Below are 24,537 nucleotides of genomic sequence, written 5' to 3' on the forward strand. Positions count from 1 at the left end.
TTATACCCCTTTTAAGGAGGAGACCACTGAGACCCTGAGAGGCATCTTGGCGACTCAGTGACCAGGTGGCACCAGACCCGGACTCCCAGCTCCACTGTGCATCCACATGGAGCTTCCCAGGGGAGCCACGGCTTCTCCAAGTCATGAAGATGGCCGAAACTGGACACAGGGTCCTCACCCGCTGAGCGTGGGACTTAGAGCTCCCAGCTCTGTCCTCGCTAGTCTTACCCTCCTCTCCCCTTGCAGTAGCCTCCCCCAATAGCATCCCAAGTTCTTGCATCCAGAGTATTCAGAAAACCCACCTGCCCCCAGATGTCTTGAAATCTCTTTATTGGAGATCAAGCCTTTTATTCTACAACTAATTAATTCTCAGGAGCTGAACATGACCTGTAGCCCTGGGGATACTGGAGTCCATGAACAGGGCAGGAGAGCAACAAGAGGGAAAAAGAGGCTTGGTGTTGGGGGGGGAGAAACTGGGCCACGGGAGCCAGTTTTTGTGACCAACATTGGGGTTTGCATGTTTCTGGGGACAAGGGAATTAGGAGGAAATTGAAACAATGAGGGAAAATAAGAGGCGTTGGGTGTTAGGCCACATGGGAGAGGGAAAGAATATTTCTCCAGGGTGCCAGCACTGTTTGGCCCAGTTCACCCCAACACAGGCTACTCCGTTGTGACCTCAGACCTCCTTTCAAATTAGGAACAAGGAATATGAAGTGAATGACAATTATTTTAGTTCTGTGCCCTGACCCTGAGGGAGAGACCAGGGCTGATGGCCACCTGCTGCTGCTGCTGCTAAGTCACTTTAGTTGTGTCCGACTCTGTGCGACCCCATAGACGGCAGCCCACCAGGCTCCCCCGTCCCTGGGATTCTCCAGGCAAGAACACTGGAGTGGGTTGCCATTTTCTTCTCCAATGCATGAAAGTAAAAAGTGAAAGTGAAGTCGCTCAGTCGTGTCCAACTCTTCGCGACCCTATGGACTGCAGCCCACCAGGCTCCTCCATCCATGGGATTTTCCAGGCAAGAGTACTGGAATGGGGTGCCATCGCCTTCAGTGGATGGCCACCTAGTCAGGCCCACTCAGGGCCGAGGCAGCTGAAGACATGCTGGCTGTCCGACCTTGAGGTCTGAGTGTAACGCTGCAGTCTGGGCTCCTCCGGGGACGTCTAGGCCACCAGCTGGAGAGGGACAGCCTCAGAGAGAGGGCATCACCCCTTCTCCGGGTCCACTCTGCTTAATGGAGGTTGGGCCCAAAAGAGATGTTATTGAAGCATTTACAGCCGCTGTTGTGTCCCTTTTCTGAGCCACTTTTTCCTCATCACACCCATCCTTCTGGTCAAGTAGGGATAAACAACAGGAAGTAGCGGAAAGCTGTGGGGAAAGTCTCTTGAGTGAACAGGTTAACAGCTGTCTACCGCGCCTCAGCGGCTCCGCCCTCAATGACCCCCACAGCTGCCCCGGGAGCCGCCTGACTACAGTTGGGCGGAGGCCTTATCTTTGCAGACCACGGAGACCCTGCCGGGCCAGCTCAGCGCGCTCCTCCTGGCAGATAGATCCGCCTCCCGGCAGGCGCCGCATTTGTCCCCCTCGACCTCCAGGTGGCGCTGGACTGGGGCGGAGCCTGCTGTCTGTCACCCATGTGGAGGGGCGGGGCTCTGTAGGTGCTGACTTCTGATTGGTTGAACTTGCTCTTGCTTTCTTTTCGTGACCCGAGCAGGTCCTCGGGACAGCACCCAGTCAAAGCCCCTGAACTAGGCAGGAGGAAGTGTGTGTGTGTGATATGTTTGGTTTTACAGTTACCTGAGGGTGTGTAATGTTATTTTTTCTTTACGATTATCTGAGTTCAATTTTTCATCCCTTAGTATGTTGCCCCATAAATTGACACACAGGATAAATTCTTGGTCAGATCCACTTGTAATAAATACATCGTTATAAGGGAGCTAAGGTTAGGGTCTGCCACTCAGCCAAAACCCACTTCTTTTTTGTTTCCTTCATCTTTGACTGTTGAATGTATATTACCAATTTAATTGTACTTGTGGGTATATTTTATTTGCACATCTGACAACTGTTTGTTAAGCTTCCGCTTTCTGTCTGATGTCGAGCAGGGTTTTTGCAGTCACTGGTGAACAAAACAGACCTGGGCCCTCCTTCAAGCAGCTCACAGACACAAATCAGTGATTACACACACATGTCAAATTGAAAAACTCCTTTGCGCCAATAATGAGAAGTGGCTGGTGCCTGGGAGAGGAGCAGGAGTTTTGAGGAAGTGTAGTACTGAGTGTCGGAGAAGGCAATGGCATCCCACTCCAGTACTCTTGCCTGGAAAATCCCATGGACGGAGGATCCTGGTAGGCTGCAGTCCATGGGATCCCTGAGTCGGACACGACTGAGCGACTTCACTTTCACTTTTCACTTTTATGCATTGGAGAGGGAAATGGCAACCCACTCCAGTATTCTTGCCTGGAGAATCCCAGGGATGGGGGAGCCTGGTGGGCTGCCATCTATGGGGTTGCACAGAGTCAGACACGACTGAATAGACTTAGCAGCAGCAGCAACAGCAGCAGTACTGAGTGCAGTGGCTGCAGAGCCACTCCACAGACTGAAGCTAAGTTGGTCTCATTTCAGAAAACCCACTGGGCTCTCTTGTGAAGGTGGGGAAGCTGGGGAGGAGAAGGCGTTCGGAGGTGGTTTGGGGGATATCCAGGGGCAGCCAAGAGGGGCTACCTGGCCTTGTGGTTGGTCAGGGTGGAGGGAAACACTGAAAGTGTGTAATTTCCAGAATATTCTTTTCTTGCTGCAAAGTAGAAAGTCATCTATCTACTGGGACTGGACGTGATGGGGAAACTTTGTTACTGGAGAAGATGGTCAGAGAAGGACGGGCAGAACAAAAGGACAAAAACCACCAGAGAGTGAAACAAAGGCCTGGAGTCCAGAACCCAGGGGTGGCCTGAAGAGGCAAGAGTGGGGGAGGGGAAGTTGGCAGAAAGATGTTAGTCTGAGGCTGGATTAACTGCTGGGAGAGTCTGGTTCAGGGTCCTGGCCTCAGTGGGACATAACCCAGAAAATCATAAGCGGCGAAGACAAGAGAGTCTGTTCTCAACTAGAGACCTACCAGGGGAATTTCCTGCTATGGGTAGTGTGTGTTTTCTCTTTGTTCACCTAAAAAGGAGGGGCAGAGACCTACACCCAGAAGAGCTCATGCATGACCTCCCCCCATGACTCACTCTGTAAACGTTCACCACACTTTCCCCCTTGAGCATTTACTACCTCCTGTCCTCCCACAATTGTTCACTGTCTGTCTCCTGCCCTAAAATGAGAACTTCCCGAGGGCAGGCACCCTGTCTCTGTCTTTACTGTATGCCCAGGGCCTGGAATATGTCTGGCAGGCAGTAGTTGCTCAACAGATATCTGTTAAGTGAGTAAAAGAAGCAGACTCTTCTTGGTCTGCAGAGAACCCTCCCTCAGTCTCACTGTAGCGGTGAGAGCCTGACACCTCCTCCGGCGAAGGGTAAGTTGTTCCAAGAGCGCTCTGTCGTCCAGGGCAAACCAGCTTCTGGCCCTGAGAGAAGGGGCTGAGGAAGAACTTGGTGTTTCAAAGGCTTGAAAACACTGCATCACCCATGGAGCGACAGTTAGTTCCCTGGGAGGGATGTACTTGGTGGAGGGGGTGAGGTGGCCCTCCCCAGCCTGTCTTGGACCTACCTTGGCACTCCCATATTAGCCCTCCACCCCTGAAAGTGTTTTGTTTTGTTTTGTTTTGTTTCTGTGATGTGAAGCCTACAGTGGGGGTAGAAGTTTGGCTCAGCATTCTGGACCCCTCCTCTGACCTCTGAAGGTGGCCCTTCCCGTGTCTGTGCAAGGGAGATGAATCAGTGCCCCAAGCCTAAACAGCTCTCACCAGCCCCAGGGAGACTCCCTGAGGTGACTCTGAGCCACAGGTGTGGGGCTCAGGCACTGGCAGCACTTGGTTCCTGCATCTCCATCACTGCAGCCTCTCACTTGTGAGTCCAGGAGGGGCCTGGCTGGTGGTGGGGGTCGGGCTGGGGGTTTCTCTGAGGCTGAAGCAGTTGAAGGGGCAGCACCTGGAGTGTCAGAGGAAGGAAGGAGAGTAACTGCTATTGACTGTATGCTATGTGCCAACACTCTTTCAATGGTCTCCCGTTTCAATATAATCCTTATAAACAACCACACGGGTTAATAGTATCTTCTCATTTTGTAGATGCAGAGAATAAGGTGTGACCTGAGGTCACACTGTAAAAAGGAGCAGCAAAGTACAAATGATTTTAGGTTTTGCTTGAAAAATAGTTTGTAGTATGTGTTTTTTAAAAACAAAGATGCAAATGGAGTGGACCAGGCATATTTAAGATCTTACAAGCACAGGAAACAGTAAGAGAACTCACTGGAAGTCCATCTAAAAGCAGCCTTCGACAGGCCGTGTGTGAGTCAGTTTAAGGATTGAGTTCGTGCAATAAGAGAGGGTATGTTGTTCCTGTTATTTTATTTTTAGGTACGATTTTATTTACCTATGGTTGAACTCTTCTTCCTTCTCTGATTCCCTTAACACTTTTTTTTGCCTTGTGTTCGATAGTTAATAAACATCACATTGGGCTTTCCAGATAGTGCTAGTGGTAAAGAACCTATCTGCCAGTGCAGGAGACATAAGAGATGTGGGTTCGATCCCTGGGCTGGGAAGATCCCCTGGAGGAGGGCATGGCAACCCACTCCAATATTCTTGCCTGGAGAATCCCATGGACAGAGGAGCCTGGCAGGGTACAGTCCACAAGGTTGCAAAGAGCCAGACACAACTGAAGTGAATTCACATGCATGCATGCAAGCATCACTTTGCGTTACTGCAGTTTTTCCGTATAAATCCTCAGAGTCAGAGAAAGAGCCCCTGTGGGCTGCTGCTTGGGAATTGCCGCAGGGTGGGGAGGGTGGGCGGAGGGGTGGGGAGGGAGTTGTCTGGCTGGGGCTTCAGAGGATGTGGGAACCCGCCCTCGGGCAAGAAGAGCCGTGCCTGGCCCAGAGCAGCGCCCCAGGGCACATAGTTGTGGCCATGAGAGAGGAGGGTATCTAAGTTTTCAGAGGGTCTTGAGCAAGCTTGTTGCCATGGGGGAATGGTGGGACCAGTACAGCCAGATATTCTAACTTTTCCAGAGAAGAGAAGCTGTAAATCTGGATTTTTCTATGAAATCTTCAGCTATTTCACCATTTGCAACCCACTAAATTGTTTTAAAAATACCTTGGGGGCCAAAGAAAATGACTTTAAGCCACCCTATGTTAAACCCTCCAATTCAGTCCACAGAGTGTCTCTTTGTGGACAGAGAGTCCAAATGATAAGGACTCGGCCCCTGGGGTGCTATATTCCTTAGAGCTCTCCTTCCCCAGAGGACAAAGCTGGCAGAGGAGACTGGGGTGGGAGCAAGTGCCGGGGTCCATGTGGGTCACCCGCTAACCCCCACCCTATGAGGTGCCAGCCTGCTGTGGGGTTGAGGAGTGAGTGTCACCTTCCCAGCCTCTAATGCCCGTGTCCATTGGGGCCAGACACCCTTCCCTGGGCGGCCAGCGTCTGCAGTGGGCGAGGATGAGGAACCAGGTGAAGTGGATGTCTTCTCATTCAGTTCAGTTCAGTCGCTCAGTCGTGTCCGACTCTTTGCGACCCCATGAATCGCAGCACGCCAGGCCTCCCTGTCCATCACCAACTCCCAGAGTTCACTCAGACTCACGTCCATCGAGTCAGTGATGCCATCCAGCCATCTCATCCTCTGTCGTCCCCTTCTCCTCCTGCCTCCAATCCCTCCCAGCATCAGAGTCTTTTCCAATGAGTCAACTCTTCGCATGAGGTGGCCAAAGTACTGGAGTTTCAGCTTTAGCATCATTCCTTCCAAAGAAATCCCAGGGTTGATCTCCTTCAGAATGGACTGGTTGGATCTCCTTGCAGTCCAAGGGACTCTCAAGAGTCTTCTCCAACACCACAGTTCAAAAGCATCAATTATTCAGCTCTCAGCCTTCTTCACAGTCCAACTCTCACATCCATACATGACCACAGGAAAAACCATAGCCTTGACTAGACGGACCTTAGTTGGCAAAGTAATGTCTCTGCTTTTGAATATGCTATCTAGGTTGGTCATAACTTTTCTTCCAAGGAGTAAGCGTCTTTTAATTTCATGGCTGCAACCACCATCTGCAGTGATTTTGGAGCCCCCAAAAATAAAGTCTGACACTGTTTCCACTGTTTCCCCATCTATTTCCCATGAAGTGATGGGACCTGATGCCATGATCTTCGTTTTCTGAATGTTGAGCTTTAGGCCAACTTTTTCACTCTCCACTTTCATTTTCATCAAGAGGCTTTTTAGTTCCTCTTCACTTTCTGCCATAAGGGTGGTGTCATCTGCATATCTGAGATTATTGATATTTCTCCCGTCAATCTTGATTCCAGCTTGTGTTTCTTCCAGTCCAGCCTTTCTCATGATGTACTCTGCATATAAGTTAAATAAGCAGGGTGACAATATACAGCCTTGACGTACTCCTTTTCCTATTTGGAACCAGTCTGTTGTTCCATGTCCAGTTCAAACTGTTGCTTCCTGACCTGCATACAGGTTTCTCAAGAGGCAGGTCAGGTGGTCTGGTATTCCCATCTCTTTCAGAATTTTCCACAGTTTATTGTGATCCACACAGTCAAAGGCTTTGGCATAGTCAATCAAGCAGAAATAGATGTTTTTCTGGAACTCTCTTGCTTTTTCCATGATCCAGTGGATGTTGGCAATTTGATCTCTGGTTTCTCTGCCTTTTCTAAAACCAGCTTGAACATCAGGAAGTTCACGGTTCACATATTGCTGAAGCCTGGCTTGGAGGATTTTGAGCATTACTTTACTAGCATGTGAGATGAGTGCAACTGTGCGGTAGTTTGAGCATTCTTTGGCATTGCCTTTCTTTGGGATTGGAATGAAAACTGACCTTTTCCAGTCCTGTGGCCACTGCTGAGTTTTCCAAATTTGCTGGCATATTGAGTGCAGCACTTTCACAGCATCATCTTTCAGGATTTGAAACAGCTCAACTGGAATTCCATCACCTCCACTAGCTTTGTTTGTAGTGATGCTTTCTAAGGCCCACTTGACTTCACATTCCAGGATGTCTGGCTCTAGATGAGTGATCACACCATCATGATTATCTGGGTCGTGAAGATCTTTTTTGTACAGTTCTGTGTATTCTTGCCACCTCTTCTTAACATCTTCTGCTTCTGTTAGGTCCAGACCATTTCTGTCCTTTATTGAGCCCATCTTTGCATGAAATGTTCCCTTGGTATCTCTAATTTTCTTGAAGAGCTCTCTAGTCTTTCCCATTCTGTTCTTTTCCTCTATTTCTTTTCACTGATCGCTGAAGGCTTTCTTATCTCTTCTGGCTATTCTTTGGAACTCTGCATTCAGATGCTTATATCTTTCCTTTTCTCCTTGGCTTTTTGCTTCTGTTCTTTTCACAGCTATTTGTAATGCCTCCCCAGACAGCCATTTTGCTTTTTTGCATTTCTTTTCCATGGGGATGGTCTTGATCCCTGTCTCCTATACAGTGTCCTGGGTTTGAGTCTGGTCTTGAGCACCCTGAGGCCAGGACACAGGTTCATGCTGCCCTTTCTTCACCACTCCCCCCACCCCCCAGCACCACCACATCATGGGGGAAACTGAAAGAGATCCCCCTCCCTCCCTGGAAGCCCTGTGGGCCCTCTCCATCTTGCTTTGCCCTTGTGATTTTTTCAGGTAAATCTGCAAACAGATGTATTTATTTGCTTTGTGTGTGTTGCAGGTTGAGTTGGTTGTGTTTTGACATGTTGGTTCAAAATAAGATCACCCCTTTGGAAAATCACCTTGCTAAAGCCGTTGACTCCACTTTGACTTGAGGGGTTTAATTGAAAACAGGCAAGGCACGCTGACACCCCACAGGCCTCCTGCCTGAAAGAGACCTCAGAAGAGGCACGTTGGCCCAGAGGAGGGTACGCGCCACTTCAAAAGCAAGGGCCAGCGAAGGAAAAGTTGTATCCCAGGAGGAAGGTTTTGCTTCAAAAGTAGTTTTTAGTATGTGTTTTCTTTTTTAAAACAAAGATGCAAATGGAGCAGACTAGGCACATGTAAGATCTTACAAGTGTAGGAAACAGTGAAAGAACTCCCTGTACAAGAACTCTAGCTAAAAGCAGCCTTGGCCAGGCCATGTGAGCCAGTGAAGGAATGAGTTCATGTAATAAGAGACAATATGTTATTTCTGTTATTTCATATTTGGGTATTATTTTATTTACCTATGGTTGAACGACCACCTGACCTGCCTCTTGAGGAATCTGTATGCAGGTCAGGAAACAGCGTTAGAACTGGATATGGAACAACAGACTGGTTCCAAATAGGAAAAGGAGTGCGTCAAAGCTGTATATTGTCACCCTGCTTATTTAACTTCTATGCAGAGTACATCATGAGAAACGCTGGGCTGGAAGAAGCACAAGCTGGAATCAAGATTGCCGGGAGAAATATCAACAACCTCAGATATGCAGATGACACTATCCTTATGGCAGAAAGTGAAGAGGAACTAAAAGCCTCTTGATGAAAGTGAAAGTGGAGAGTGAAAAAGTTGGCCTAAAGCTCAACATTCAGAAAACGAAGATCATGGCATCAGGTCCCATCACTTCATGGGAAATAGATGGGAAACAGTGGAAACAGTGTCAGACTTTATTTTTGGGGGCTCCAAAATCACTGCAGATGGTGACTGCAGCCATGAAATTAAAAGACGTGGTGAAGAAAGGGCAGCACGAACCTGTGTCCTGGCCTCAGGGTGCTCAAGACCAGACTCAAACCCAGGACACTGTATAGGAGACAGGGATCAAGACCATCCCCATGGAAAAGAAATGCAAAAAAGCAAAATGGCTGTCTGGGAAGGCATTACAAATAGCTGTGAAAATGACCAACCTAGATAGCATATTCAAAAGCAGAGACATTACTTCGCCGACTAAGGTCCGTCTAGTCAAGGCTATGGTTTTTCCTGTGGTCATGTATGGATGTGAGAGTTGGACTGTGAAGAAGGCTGAGAGCTGAATAATTGATGCTTTTGAACTGTGGTGTTGGAGAAGACTCTTGAGAGTCCCTTGGACTGCAAGGAGATCCAACCAGTCCATTCTGAAGGAGATCAACCCTGGGATTTCTTTGGAAGGAATGATGCTAAAGCTGAAGCTCCAGTACTTTGGCCACCTCATGCGAAGAGTTGACTCATTGGAAAAGACTCTGATGCTGGGAGGGATTGGAGGCAGGAGGAGAAGGGGACGACAGAGGATGAGATGGCTGGATGGCATCACTGACTCGATGGACGTGAGTCTGAGTGAACTCTGGGAGTTCGTGGTGGACAGGGAGGCCTGGCGTGCTGCGATTCATGGGGTCGCAAAGAGTCGGACACGACTGAGCGACTGAACTGAACTGAACTGAACTGAACTCTTCTTCCTTCTCTGATTCCCTGAAGACTTCTCTGTATGGTGTCTGGTAATTAATAAGTATCACTCTGTATGATTGCCTTTTCCCCATGTATACCCTCCCATCTTTGGAGGTAACCTTTTTTTTTTCAAAACAATGACTTCGTTTTTTGTTTTTTGGCCCCGCTACTCGTAGCACGTGAGATCTTAGTTCCCCGACCAGGTATAGAACCTGCACCCTTGCATTGGAAGTGCAGAGTCTTAACCCCTGGACTGCCAGGGAAGTCCCCTCCGCTGTAGCCTTTTGAGGGCATATTTTACATATATGACCGATGTAGATGACAAATTAGGAACTTTTTTTTTTTTTTTTTTTTGCCACATAGTGTGTGTGGCACTCGAGATCTTAGTTCCCCAACCAGGGATGGAACCCATGGAAGTGCAGAGTCCTAACCCCTAGATAGCCAGGAAATTCCTAGGAACTCTATTTTAATGTAAGATGTACCTATTTACCCCTCTAACCTTGGAAGATTCTTAAAAGAAGCAGAGAGGAGGGTTGCTGATTATTCACTAAGTCATGTCTGACTCTTTTGCAGCCCCACGGACCCCTGCCCCTTGCATTGGCTCCTCTGTCCATGCCAGGCTCCTCTGTCCATGGGATTCTCTAGGCAAGAATATTGGAATGGGTTGCCATTTCCTTCTCTAGGGGATCTTCCCAACCCAGGGATCGAACCCCCATCTCCTGCATTACAGGCAGATTCTTTACCACTGAGCTACCAGGGAAGCCCAAGTTGGGGGTGGGGGGCGGGGGCGAGGGGTTGGAATCCACTCTATTTTGCCAGGTTAGTTCAGGTCAATCACTGGATGACAGGGCTCCAGGCAGACTTTCCTCTGGGAGGGTGAATATCATTTGCCCTCCATAGGGGATTCTATCTCTTGTGGTTGGGGAAGTCTGGTGATTAGATAGGAACCTCATTGTCTGTGACATGGCTTAGGTAGGAAGGGTGAATGCTCGAGGATTCACCTAAGAACAGGATATAAAGTTAGGTGTGGAATGATTGGTATGTTCTCTTGGAGAAGCATCCTTAAACACCCCATCCTAACATCCAGGATGATCTAAAGAGTGGGACCAAGTTCCCTTGGTGCATGTTAACAGAGGGAAGCCTGCATACTGAGAAATGCACTCACAGAAGCCTTTTGGTAGACATATTTAAAGCTCCAGGAGTGGTATGGCTCACAGGTTACCACATGACAGGGTTGGCCTTGGGAATATGGTTTCTGACATCATCTCTCTGAATTACTTTCTAGAATGAAGGTTACACAATGATAATGTCCTTCACAAGGATTTTTTAAAAATTAAGCGTAAAATTTTTTTTTTTTTTTAAAGGCCTGGAAGGACCAACACTTCCTCCAAGAGCGTCTCTATCACCTCTCTATGTGGTCCTGAACCGTTCAATTTCCTTGACGTCAGTTTCCTGGGTCAAGACCATTTGTTCAAGCTCTTCAACCCTCGGACTTGCTCTGACTGTGAATAGCAGTGGCAACATCACAGTGTCTCTGTGGGGCTAACAACTGAGTTCCTGTTGGTGGGACTTCCTGGGAGTCCAGTGGTCAAGGTTCCATGCTTCCAATGCAGGGGGCGTGGATTTGATCCCAGGTCAGGGAACTAAGATCCTCCATGCCATGCAGTTTGGCCGAAAGAGAAAAAAGTTCCTGTTGAGGTCCCTCTCCATAGATGAGGTGGGCGGGGTGGGGTTCTGCCACTCAGTGCTCTTGCTGTAAGCCCCTCAGTGTGAGGCCTGGTCAGAGCTGAATCTGATAGGTGGACGGGGACCTTCCAATCCTGTCCTGCAAGATCAGGGTGGAAACGGAGGAGCCCTAAACATTACTTCCGAACTGCAGAGTGGGCCTGGGGAAAGGCCACCCAGTTGAACCGGAGGCCAAGACTCCGCCTCTTCCTTCCCTGCCTGCATGAGATGACACGTGGAAAGTGCGCAGCCTAGCACCAGGCCCAGAACTCTGGCTCAATCAGTGTCTGTTAGCCAGCGAGGCAGAACATGGGGCTTAGGACGTCCCTCTGGAGACAGCCTGCCTGAGATCTAGTCCCCGCCACCTGCCACCCGTGTCTGTGGCAGAATGCCTCTCTTGTTCCAGCTGTCTCATCTGTGGACAGGGGATAGTGGAGCTGCCGTACCCTTTAGGTAAAGTCATCAGTTAGGTCAATGTGCCCAGAAAGGCATCTAACATTCTCTTTGTGCTGGATTTCGTCTCACAGAGCCTATTTTTGGGGAAAACAAACCCAACTGTCCATGGCAGGTATAGATTCTATTTGCATTGACAGAGGATGAGATGGCTGGATGGCATCACCGACTCGATGGACATGAGTTTGAGTGAACTCCGGGAGTTGATGATGGACAGGGAGGCCTGGTGTGCTGTGATTCATGGGGTCACAAAGAGTCAGACACAACTGAGGGACTGAACTGAACTGAGAAGCCTAGGGGAAGGGTTATGCCCAGAGGTGGAGGTGGCAGTAGGAATTAGAGATACTATCTTGGTTAAGAATTTTTGTCTTAAATATCAGCAAATCTGGGCAATTATATCTCAACTGTGACCTTTCAAGCAGGTAAGTCAGGCTCTCCTTCAGGCAGCTGACTCCCCATGCCCCTTCCTGGAGCTATCTCCCTCCTCCTCCTCTCCCACACTTGGGATATTCTTCCTTTTCCTTGAAATTTTGCTGAAATTCTGCCATGTCAGCAGTGTGATAGTATGGGAAGTGCAGTTACATCACAGTCAGGCAGAGGGCTGGACTTGTCACTTCCCAGCTGTGTGATCTGGGACGTTACTTGGCCTCTCAGAGCCATCCTCCTCTGAACTGATGAACTTACATTGCAGCTGTGTTGGGTGAGGACACTAAAGATGACATGTGTGAACACACCTGGCACACAGCAAGCGCTTACTGTATGCTCCTCCCCTTCCTTTTAGAGCAAAGCCCTCTTGAAGAAGCCCACCTGGTTCATCACCCAGCAGCATCAGTAAGCCGGACATTCAAGCATCTAACACACTAGCTACAGCCGATTATGTGCGTTAACTGTCTTGTTTTCTGTTCTAGTGTTTTCCTTCACTTATTCCCTCCCAGATGCCTTTAAGTTGCTCTGTTGGTTGGTTTCTCAAGGAAGCATTCCATTTCCTTAGTTTGAACCTCTTCACAGGCCTGGACAGTGCTCTCCAGACATGGGGCCTGGGGCTGGCGGGCTCTGAGTTCCTCCAGGTTGTGCCTGTGTGTGCAGAGCCAAAAGGCCTTTGTGAGGGTAGCTCTGTGTGTACACAACACATCGAGACAGTGACCTTGTCCAGGGAGTTGTCTGGGGAAGAAAGACCCAATCTCCATCATAAAATGGGGGCAGGAAGAGACCAGTTAGCAGCTAGGTGAGGTGGGCCACGGGCAGGTCAGGGTCAGCCTTGGCAAACAGAAATGTTAAACAAGGGCCTCTCCCAGCTCCACCCTGGCATTAAACCCATGGTTTGTAAAGTTTGGCTCTAGAGGCCTCCCAGTGACCCCAGTCTAACTCCCTCCACTCTTCAGTGATGGCTAAAGGCGGGGAGATAAGCGACTCCTTGAACCAGACAACCCCTAGGGAAATTCCATAGCCCCCTCCTGAGGCTGCAGTGGCTGGGGTCAGGGCTGGGATGTGAGGAGGAGGGAGGGATGGGGAGATAAGGCCTCTGCCTTCCAGGGCCAAGGCCTGCCCTACGGCAGGGGCCGCCCTAGGGGTAGAGGTCCCAAGAAAGGCATGGGCAGTCCCCTTTCCCAGCCCAAGATGGGGTGGTAAGCCAGTAAGGATAATTAGAGCAAAATGTGGGGGCTAGTGAGGCTTCCCAAGTGGAGCAGTGGGAAAGAATCTGCCCTGCCAGTGCAGGAGATGGAAGGGACGTGGCTTCAATCCCTGGGTTGGGAAGATCCCCTGGAGTAAGAAATGGCAACCCACCCCAGTATACTTATCTGGAAAGTTCCAAGGACAGAGGGGCCTGGTGGGCTGTGGCAACAGCAGGGCAAAGGAATGAGCTGACCTCTGCCTAGAACTCGGCAGGTGAATCATGCCACCCCACCTCCTCCCAGCCTCTCCTTGGCCGATCCCCCTCACCTCACGCTCTGCCTCTCTCCCCATCCTCTTGGACTGTCTTCCTCTTGCACTTTCCTCTCCCAGGTCACCCTGCTGTGCCCGTACATCCCATTCTCCCTTCCCCTCCTCTGATGGCAAGAGCCTGGCCCTGGGCTTCCAGGACAGGCTGGCCACAGAGGGTGACCCCAGGGTGGTTGCCAAGGCAATGAGGAAAGTAGGACAAACAGTGCCCACAGTCAGGGAAGAGGGGGACCTAGGAGGATCCCAAGCCTGGAGTCCTCCTTCCTCACCCTCAGCCTGACTCCCATTTGGGGCCCTGATCCAGGGGGAACCTTAGGCTGGCTGGCTGACCCCCCCACCAGACTCCCTCCCAAGCAGCATCTGTGCCCAGCTGCTGCCTTTCCCAGAGCTGCCCTTCCATCCTGGCCTCCTAGTCCTGGGGCATGCATGTTTCTTCCAGAAGACCTACCCCTTAAGGAGAGGCCTAGGAGGGCAGAGTTCCTCAGGTGGTTGATTGTTGTTTATTTGCTAAGTTGTTGACCATAGCCCGCCAGGCTCCTCTGTCCATGGGATTTTCTAGACAAGAATACAGGAGTGGGTTGCCATTTCCTTCTCCAGGGGATCTTCCCGACTCAGGGATCAAACTCACATCTTCTGCATTACGGGCAGATTCCTTACCACTGAGTCACCAGGGAAGTCCATTTCCATGGGTTTGATGAGGTGAACCAAAGCCACACTGCCTATCGCCCCTCAGTGGCGGTCAGGCTCTGTAGAGGAGGGAGGAGCCTGGAGGGGCCTGGACCACCTGGCCTGGGATTCCTAGGGAGGATTTCTAGAGGTTTTTAGATTCCACAGACAGTTCTTCAGTGAGGGGCTGAGTGCCTGGTGGGCAAGGATGCCAACTCTGTGGGGAGGGAAAGAGACTAAAGTGATTAAGGCCTTCGGATCAGGCATGGGGCGGAAGGCATTACCCTTGAGCTGCGACCTGAATGAAAAGCCCAACATACACAAGTGATCTTGAGGCCTGCTGTGTAGATGCTCTCCCAGCCCCAAGTCAGGTGCCGAATCTAAGGCTCTACTTTCAGAGAAAACAGTAGCACTTGACACCTAAACTTTGCAAGTCAGGTTGCAAGGGCAAAGGTGTGTGTGCCCATGTCCTGAGGTTTCTGTGCACTTCTACTAAAGCTGGGTGAAGTGTGTCTGAGGACACTTGCTGGGGCTGCAGAGGATTCAGGTTATAACTGATTGTGAATGAACTCCTTATTTGTTGGTAGTATGCCTGGGCCCCTGGTGCTATAAAATACACATTAGTCACGACCCTTAGCTTCCAGGTCTTTTTCCATTTTCCTCTCCCCGTCACAGGTCCAGAGATGCACACTTCTACGTGACCATTTCCCTTCCTGTGGCAGTGGCCTCAGGCAGCACCCACCATCCCAAAGCTGACGGGCTTCAGAGGGCAATGTAATCCCTCCAAGCTCACTCCCCTACTCACCCTAGTTATGACCTCAGACCAGGCTTCAGCCTTAACCTCCGAGATCCTGCATTCAGTGAGGCCTGAAGACCTGAGGAGGGCATCTGGTGCCCAGCACAGTGCTCATCAAGTACCCTCTAGAATGAATGAGAGTCCCGTGGTAGGCTGCATGTTCCATCTCTACCTGTAGCAGTGCTAGGCTCTGCTTAGGGCGTGGTCTCAGAAATTCAAGCGTGGCTCTCTGGACTCTGCCTCTTCAAAGGACGCCCACCCCCACCCGAGTAAGTCCCAGTTTTCCTCATGGTCTTCTTTAGGGATTCTACATGTTATAAATGTAAGCAGTCACACCCACCCAAACCTTCACAGAGCTGGGACACTAACTGTTTTTAGTTGCTCAGTCATGTTTGACTCTTTGTGACCCCATGGACTGCAGCAAGCCAGGCTTCCCTATCCTTCACCATCTCCTGGAGTTTGCTCAAACTCATGTTCATTGAGTTGGTGATGCCATCCAACCAACTCATCCTCTGTCGTCCCCTTCTCCTCCTGCCTTCAATCTTTTCCAGCATTAGGGTTTTCTCCAATGAGTCAGCTCTTTACATCCAATGGCCAAAAATATTGGAGCTTCAGCATCAGTCCTTCCAATGAATATTCAGGGAAATTAACAGAAGGCAATGGCAACCCACTCCAGTACTCCTGCCTGGAAAATCCCGTGGACGGAGGAACCTGGTAGGCTGCAGTCCATGGGGTTGCACAGAGTCAGACACAACTGAAGCGACTTAGCAGCAGCAGCAGCAACAGTGCTTTCTAAAATTGGGAAACTGATTTGATGTCCATTTTTTCACAGCAGGCTCTACCAAAACTGTCCTGCCATAAGGCAGGAGGCGGGGGAGATGATGCCAGAGTATCCTCCACCTGTTTGCCAACACGGTCGGTGGGAGAGTCACCAAGCCCCTCCCCTAGAGACCTCATTTCCCAGGCAAGGCTAAGTGTGCAGGGAATATGTCAGAATCCTTGGCACTTATTAGTACTATTTGTAACTGGGAAGAGGGCCTGCAATGTCAATCAGGTTCTCTCCTGATCTTGCTCAGTTGTGTCCGACTCTCCAACCCTATGGACTGTAGTCCACCAGGTTCCTCTGTTCATGTGATATCCCATGCAAGAATACTGGAGTGGGTTACCATTTCCTCTACCAGGGGATCTTCCCGACCCAGGGATTGAACCCTGCATCTCCTGCATTGGCAGGTAGATTCTTTCCCAATTCGTCACCTGGGAAGCCCCATCAGGTTCTCTACTCATCATTTTCTCTCTTACAACAATACCCATGGGAATAGGAGTTTCACATAGGCTGAAGGTAAGCAGCCCAGCTGGGGCCTGAACATCATTTAGTGGAGAATACAGTATTTACATTCTAGGGAAGGGAATTAGAAGATGACTGCTTCTTGCCAGGAAAGTTATGACAAACCTAGACAGTGTGTTAAAACACAAAGACATCACTTTTCCGACAAAGGTCCATATAGTCAAGGCTTTGGTAGTTATGCACAGTTTTGAGAGCTGGACCATAAAAAAAGCAGAGCACCAAAGAATTGATGCTTTTGAACTGTGGTGCTGGAGAAGACTCTTGAGAGTTCCTGGACAGCAAGGAGATCAAACCAGTCAATCTTAAAAGGAAATCAACCCTGAATACTCATTGGATGGACTGATGCTGAAGCTCCAATATTTTGGCCACCTGATGCAAAGAGCTGACTCACTGGAAAAGACCCTGATGCTGGGAAAGACTGAAAGCAGAAGAAGAGCATGACAGAGGATGAGATGGTTGGATAGCATCACTGATGCAATGGACATGAACTTGAGCAAACTCTGGGAGATGGTGAAGGACAGGGAAACCTGGTGTGCTTCAGTCCATGGGGATGTGAAGAGTCGGACATGACGACCAAACAACATTCTGGGGAAGGCATCTTGGTGTAAAAACTCCAATGGTGGGGTCTCAGTGCCAGCAACAGCCTTTCTTCCCCTCTTCTCCCTCCCTCCTGAGCCAGGCAGGGCATTGGTCGCCCAGACACTGAGACTGTAGACCATGTAGGACTCACTCAGTCACGAGGCATCTGTGAGGTTGGTCTTCTCCAAGTTCAAGGCTTTACCTATGACGCTGCCCCACCCTCACTCATAGGGGAAGGTCTTTGTTGAGTGGTGGGGAACCAAAAAGAAACATCCTAGGATCACCAGTCCTTCTGGTATCCTGGCCAAGAAATGTGACAGCAGAGCCCTCCCAGAAGGGAAGTCTCTCTTTCTCTACAATAGACAACTGATGCTGTCCCTTCTCCACCTGACTGGCCGTGGTTTCTTGCAGTGATATGCTTTTCCCTCCTAGTATGGTGGTCCTCACATTGTGGTTGGACCTACAACACCATCACCACCACCATCACTCAGGAGCTTGTTAGAAAGGCAGATTCTCTGGCTCTGCCCCAGGTACTCTGGGGGTGGGACCCAGCTCTCCCTATTTTAATAAGCCCGTGGGGGATACTAAGTTTGTGGGCCATCGGCATTGTCTCTTACACCTAAAACCCCCCAGTAAGAGACTCACTTGGTTTTCTGATCCACACGTGGAGGACCTGTCCAGTTGCACACAGCTTGCAGTGATAGAATGTCTGCCCAAGGAAGGTGGGTTACCCACGTCCCCGCTCCACCTCCAGCAGTCACCTGACCCCTGACAGAGGTGGTCAGGAAAGGCTAGGTTTAGAATCTACTACACGGCTCCTCACAAATCCTCGTCTTCCAGAAGGTGCAGCAGGAATTCAGATGGCTCTGGGCATTACCATAGCAACTGTACCTTTCCGAAGCTGTCATGGACTACAGGAGCAGGGCGTAAGCAATGCAACACAGGGGGAGTCTGCTGGTGGAAGAAGCACACCCAGCAGTGGAGCAGGCTGTGACAATAAACGGAACCTCAGCATGGCTAGGATTTATGAACCTGAACCTGGTGGGATCTCCACTTCCTTGAGACCCAGGATGCCTCTGGGACCTCTCCAGGGGTCTTCCTAGCTACAGATCAGCACCAGCCCAGGGGGCCCACAATGCCGACAGAATATGCCAGTTCTCTCAAAAGGTCATTTTTGTGTGTACTTAGTCGCTCAGTCATGTCTGACTCTTTGCAACTTCATGGACTATAGCCTGCCAGGCTCTTCTGTCCTTGGGGTTCTCCAGGCAAGAATAGTGGAGAGGGTAGCCATTTCCTTTCTCCAGGGGATCTTCCCGACCCAGGGATCAAACCTGGGTCTCCTGCATTGCAGACAGATTCTTTTCTGTCTGAGCCACCAGGGAAGCAGGTTAAAGTAGGCTAGCTCCTAAATCGGAGAAGGCAACGGCACCCCACTCCAGGACTCTTGCCTGGAAAATCCCATGGATGGAGGAGCCTGGTGGGCTGCAGTCCATGGGGTCGCTGAGAGTTGGACACGGCTCAGTAACTTCACTTTCACTTTTCACTTTCATGCATTGGAGAAGGAAATGGCAACCCACTCCAGTGTTCTTGCCTGGAGAATCCCAGGGACGGCAGAGCCTTGTGGGCTGCCGTCTTTGGGACTGCACAGAATCGGACACAACTGAAGAGACTTAGCAGCAGCAGCTCCTAAATGGTTATGAAGCAATTAGGAAGGAAGTGCCCACTACAGGGTGTATCCTGTTACAGGTCAGGGTTAAGGACAGGGACCCAGCTTCAAGCTTCTGGTAGGGATCTGTATTCGAAAGCAGATGCCAAGCAGCCAGGAGGCACAGCAGGGGCCTTATATAATGGTAGATATTCCAGCTAGAAAATAAATCAACTGTTGAGAATTTATATGAAAATGGACCACCCAGACATGTGAGTAGTCCCTGTGGCTCTCTCCTGTCTGCTTAGCATCTTCTGGGTGCTGGTAAAGTGGGAGGCTGGAAGTTTGGAGCCTTTCCTGTGTTTGAAGACTCTGACTATACTCTTTGGCAAAGGCCAAGCAGAGAGTAAGAGACAGCTGGAAGGTGGTCAGGCCTGCAGGGGCCCAGGAGACACTGCTATTCACACCTGCACCTCAGCTGGCCCAAGCCCTTGGCTGTTATGAAGCCACTAGTGCTTCAAATCTGTTCCTTTGAGTATTTGCACTCTTTAAGAAACAAGCAATCCACATGAATCAGGAAGTGGGATCTTGCCTGTCCTCAGGGGCAGGGTACTAGGTGTGTGCAGTCAGGATTGCAGAGGCGGCATCGAATTACCCATTGGTGTCCTCTGTGAGGCCCCGGCCTACCTAGACCTTCCACACCTAATCTCACCACTGGTTGGCACTGACTGTCCCCCAGGACATTCCATTTGGTTCCTCTCATCTCTAGTCCTCCAGGCAGGCTGGGACCCCCGCCCCCAACCCCCATCGGAGCACCTTGACACAGATATTCTTTCAGGAGAGCTGCCTTGGCATCCCTGGGGCCTCAGCTCATTGCTGGTCACACTCTGGGCTCCGTAGTGCATGGGAGCTGCTGGGGGGCGGGGGCGGCCGGCCGCAGGCTCTTCCCCAGGCACGGGGTTTCTCCTGAGGCTCCCAGAGTGCTTTTTTCCACACCAACTCTGGCTCCCATTTTCCCTGCTGCTCTGGCACTTCTGGAGTGTTGCCAGCTGCTCCAGCCCCTCATGTCTGGTCTTATCACACTTAGCTGCTGGGCAAGATGCTCCCACTCGAGCCTCGACCTCCTTCAGGAGTGGGAGTCACGGAGGGAGAAGGGGGTGCGAAGGGAGTGCTGGAGAGCGCCCCACCCCTGCTCCTTCACCCCGACTGCTACCTCACAAGGCTCCCAGGTGACTCTGATCGAGGCCGTGGGTGAGCCCAGGGTCTGCAGCGGGAGTGCATGTTGGGGGTGGGGGGAGGCGAGAGTCGGCAGTGAGGCCTCTCCCTTCATTCCAGTCACTGCCCTTTATAAATATTTATAGCAGTTCTGCTACTAAAAATAACATCCTGGAGCCCGGGGGTGGGGGGGGGAGCGGAATAAATGAAAATCACCCGGAATTGGGATTGATTAGCCTGTGTGCGGGAGCGGGATGGCACCGGGAGATGGGAGAGGCTGCGCGAGCGAGGCCCCCGACCCGGACGGCGCTCCCTCTGGCGGTCACCGGTCAGCGCTTCCCGCCTGGCCGCCCCAGCTCCGCGACACCCGCTCGCCTGCTCTCCTGCAGCGACAGGAGGAGGTGGAGAACGAGGAGAAAGAGGACGAGGTGGAGAAAGAGGAGGAGGACTCGTCGGGGCTGCAGGGGCAGAGCTCGCTCGCTCTCTGCTCCCGCTTACCGCCCAGGCTGCAGCGCAGCGGCGTCGAATCGGGCGGAAGTGTAAGCAGCGAGAGAGAAAGGAAGGAGGCTATTTTTAGCCCTGTGGCCAGGGTGTGAATGTCTGTAGAACCGAGCAGAGCCTGAAGTTGTCTTTGCACGACAGAGGGAAGAAAACCTGTTGGTTTTTAAAGGTCAAAGGTCGGGAGGAAACTCGTGTCCCCATCCCGGGAAGCAGCCCGAGTGCTGGCGACGTGCCAGCAAGAACTCCATCAGCGCGCGCGCGCGCACACACACACACACACACACAGATTCGTTCTTTTCTCTTTTCAACCTCCAGTAAATTCCAGCAAGAACTCCATCAGCACGCGCACACACACACACACACAGACTCGTTGTTTTTCTCTTTTCAACCTCCAGTAAATTCCAGCAAGAACTCCATCAGCACGCGCGCACAGACACACACAGACACAGACACACACAGACACACAGACACACAGACACACACACGAGATTCGTTCTGTTTCTTTTCTCTTTTCAACCTCCAGTAAATTCCCGTTGCAGAGATGGGACCATGCCCGGAGGAGAGTGATGAAGATGCTAGTTCATGCAGGACTGTGCGAGGGTGGGGTGGGGGGTGTGCCTGAGGCGGCACCGGCGGTCCCTCCCACTTCCCACCGGCCTGGGCTCCCCTCTCCCTGGCAGGTGGTAACGTCTGGCAGCCTGCAAGCCTGGTCCAGGTGTGCAGCAGCAGATGGACAGGAATGCGCCTCTGGGAGAACACCTCGCCTTCTTCGAGTCGGTCGGTGCCAGCTCGCTCCACGTCCCCTGTGCCTGTGCAGGACAGATGCACGGTGACCCCCGGGCACTGGTGCAGGGTCTCTAGGCAAAGGCGTCTAACATCGGCCGGGACCAGATGATGCACGGGGATGGCGCTGTCCGGCTGCTTACCTTGTCCACTCAGGACACTCGGAGAGGGACAGGGCTCACAACCCCCTTTTAGGGAAGCGAGTGTTCTTTTTCTGGGGGTATCTTGGGTCTTTGGAGTCCTTGCTTAGGTCACAGGGTCAGGAAATGTTTCCAGGAAAGAAAGAACTGTGTTTGCAGTGCAAGGAAAGTGGTGGTTTCATGGGGTGAAGAACTGTGACTGAAGGGAAGGGCAAAGAGGTTGGTGATGTGCTGAGAAGCCCTGGATGGAAGGGGAGAAAGCCTCAGCCTCACACATAAAGTGAGCAGAACTCAAGAGTCCACCTGAGCGTTTAGGCTTTTCCTTAACTTTCTGAAACTCTCCCTCCTTTGAGAGTTTCTCACAACCACCCCCTCCCAGGGTCAGAGGACAGCACTAGTGGCAGAGCAGTCAGGGCTGGCACCAAGCTCCTGGGTGGTGGGCCTTAGTCTCCTCCTGTGTGCAAAGAGGGGTGGGCCAGCTGGTGGACACGCCTTTCCTCATCCCCCAGTTCCTGTGTGCCCTGGGGAGAGGGGCCCTGGCAGGCTCCCCAAGGGCAAGTCAGCTCCTGACTGCCTCATAGCTGCGGCAGCCACAGCCTGCTTCAGGAAGGGCCTTGCCCGCATGCGCAGTGAGCTCAGGGACAAGCCTGCCCAGCCTGGGAGGCTCTGTGATTTCCAGGGCGGCCAGAGAATTTCCACAGCTCAGGCACTGCCCGCCTTCGGCTTGCCCGATCCCTGAGCCGAGGGAGACCCAGAGAAAGCAGGTCCGGGAGGGCAAGCAAGACAGAACCCAGGGCCCGGTGCAGATGGGGAAAAGCGGGGCTGTCAGGGAAAGGTCTGGAAGCTGCTCCAGGACAAGAACGCTCAGGAGGGCCTGGGAAAGGTCCTTTTCTGTACCGTGGGCTGCAACCCTGGCTTTTCTGTCTGGAAGATCTATAATGGAGGAAAATGGCCTAACTTTTAAACACATGAGGTGGGGGGAGGGGAGGGAAGCAAAGACTAAAAAAATAAAGAGGAATCTCAAGGCTGCACCAAAGGCATCTATCCTTGAAAGAACTCTTCTCTTGAACAGATTGGTTGTCCAAGTATTTTTGTTCCTTCCTTTTAGCTCTCAGTGCAGACCTAGAAGCTGCAATACCTTAGAACTGGAGCTAGATAAGAGTTAAGTTCCTAAGATGGAAAAACATGAGAGGCTAACTCTCAAGGCAATGTGCATTTGTCTGTGAGGAAATCTGAACTTTTATTAATTTTTTTTTCTTTTTTTTTTTTAAGGAAGTGAGAAGGTGCAGCTTGGCCAGGCACCATGGGAAACGACTTTATGGAGTTATTAGTGTGACCCTGCACTGGTGGTGGTTTGGACATCTGGAGAAAAATGACAGAGGCTGCGGGGAAATCAGAAGCAAGGAGAAAAGAGAGGCAGCCCGGGGAAGTGACTTTTGCCACCTGTGTCCCAACACAGGTGACACCTGCCTGAAGCCCAGGCTCAGAGCAGTGCTGGATGGGCCAGGGTCTGCAAGTGGGGCCAAGCAGGTGTGCTGGAGTAGTTTCACAAAGAAGGGAGGTGCAGCGGCGCTTGTAAAGGAAACTTCAACTTGCATCTCGTGTGTCGGGGCAGCTCTGGCTTGGGAACTGTGATGGAGGAGAGGGAGGAGGGAGTGGGCCGTGGGGGAGGGCAAGGAACACTGTACTCACCCACGCTTCCTCTCTGGCCCGGCTACTCCGCTAACCTGTGCAGCACAGACACAAACGACAGATGGAGGTTACAGTCGGGGTCTCCTTGCCACCCGGGGGTTCTCCTGGGGCCTCCCCGACCCATGGGCTCCTGGACTTGCTCTTTGTCTCCTCTTAGATCAACTTTTTCTAACCAGGTTTGAAAACAAGGGGGAAGTCACATGACCTACAACCAGCAACTACGACTGACCTATGTAGCTACGGATACACGTCTCTCAGGAGGAAGATATATCATATGAAAATGGAAAGGAATCCACCTTCAACCTAGGGAGCAGTTACATCAGAGGGCACAGCCCACGTGGTTCTGAAAGTGAACAAGGTGAAAATGGCTTAAACTTTGAAAAGAGCAATATTTCCTTCCTGCAGATGCATCTGCTGGAGACTCTAAATCAGACTCTTGCTCACCCTGAAATCTTGAACCATCTCCTGGACTGTCAAAAGCCCGTATCTATTCTTACCAAGGACCACTGCTGTCAGTCTCCCAGACATGTACCAGAATTAAGCATGCAAACTGGATTTATAGCTCTCAATACCATGATGGCAGATGCTGGGAGAGGTGATTCTGAAGGACACCGGGGCATAAAACGAGGCTGTGGAGTAGCAGCTGAGGGCTCTGAAGTAACATGGGGAAGTTATGTTAGCCTGTGTTTCATCTGTATGGTCTTGGTTACAAGGACTGACCACCCAAAGTGAGGGGAGGGCACTCCTACAGTGGAGCAGAATCGTTTCCCAGGATGCACCCGGATAGGGAGCCAGGGTGGGCAGGGAGAGGCCAGGGTGAATGTGGCTTTGAAGTCGGGCTGGGTCATGGGTTCTTCAAAAGTGTCCATTTGGCTCTCATGGTTTCCACTGAGCAGACTATGCCTCATGGGGTGCTGACCTGGTTGTGCTTATATTATGTCAGCATGATTTCAACCCCGAAGAAGCCACTCTTTCTCTCTTTCTGGTTGATAGTTACTGCTCTCTAATGCCTAGGTGACAGCAGTTATTGCCACCTTGGTCTACAGTATTAATAAAATCTCATGCCTAGATCACGGTGGAGAAACAGAAGTTTCATCCATAAAAACACTTGGTTTTAGAACTACACCTACGTAACAGCCACATGTTAGCTACAGGGGCCTATCCTGGGACCCATACAGTGTTGACAGCCAAATATCCTTTTTAAACCCTACCCATCTCTCACCCCAACTCTTAACACTCTGCCCCCTGGGGATGGCACCTAAAAAAACCACAGAAATGGAAATTCAGGCATTCTCACAACAAGATTTCACGTAGACATACAAAGCAAGAGGGACAGAAAGAAGAGATGTTGACCAGGCAACACAGGGGCAAAGACAGAGGGTCCCGGATGCCAGCAGGTACCAGACACGGGAAACCACGCCCAGTCCATGTGTGAGACACAGCCTCTGTCCAGACTTAAGTCAGGCCTAAGGCTAGAGTCTGTGGGCAGGGCAAGGCCCAAGCGACCAGGGCAGTCTTCTGTGTGCTTTGGGGGAGCAAGGGAGACTGGGGAGAGGCCCTGGGAAAAACTACTGGGGAAGGGGGGGGGTACAAGGGGGG

General features: G+C 51.1%; 1 protein-coding gene and 1 long non-coding RNA gene across 14 annotated transcripts in view; one reads left to right on the forward strand and one right to left on the reverse strand.

Moving 5' to 3' along the window:
* Nucleotides 1-3,288: 3,288 nt before the first annotated feature.
* LOC121819015 (uncharacterized) lies at nt 3,289-24,008 on the forward strand. Its single transcript, XR_006059130.1, has 2 exons — nt 3,289-3,506; nt 22,519-24,008. It is a non-coding gene; the product is annotated as an uncharacterized LOC121819015 (long non-coding RNA).
* The window catches only part of DTNB (dystrobrevin beta), a 241,823-nt gene continuing 238,098 nt past the window's right edge, over nt 20,813-24,537 (reverse strand). For all 13 annotated transcript variants that reach the window (XM_027966577.2, XM_027966572.2, XM_027966578.2 and 10 more), the window contains 2 exons: nt 22,939-22,973; nt 20,813-21,132 (listed from right to left, as the gene is read on the reverse strand). In XM_027966577.2, coding sequence (XP_027822378.1) covers nt 22,969-22,973 — 5 coding nt within the window. In that variant the 3' untranslated portion in view covers nt 20,813-21,132; nt 22,939-22,968. The remainder of the gene's footprint in view (nt 21,133-22,938; nt 22,974-24,537) is intronic.

Source organism: Ovis aries, chromosome 3, assembly GCF_016772045.2.
Source record: "Ovis aries strain OAR_USU_Benz2616 breed Rambouillet chromosome 3, ARS-UI_Ramb_v3.0, whole genome shotgun sequence".
Taxonomy (NCBI): Eukaryota; Metazoa; Chordata; class Mammalia; order Artiodactyla; family Bovidae; genus Ovis; species Ovis aries.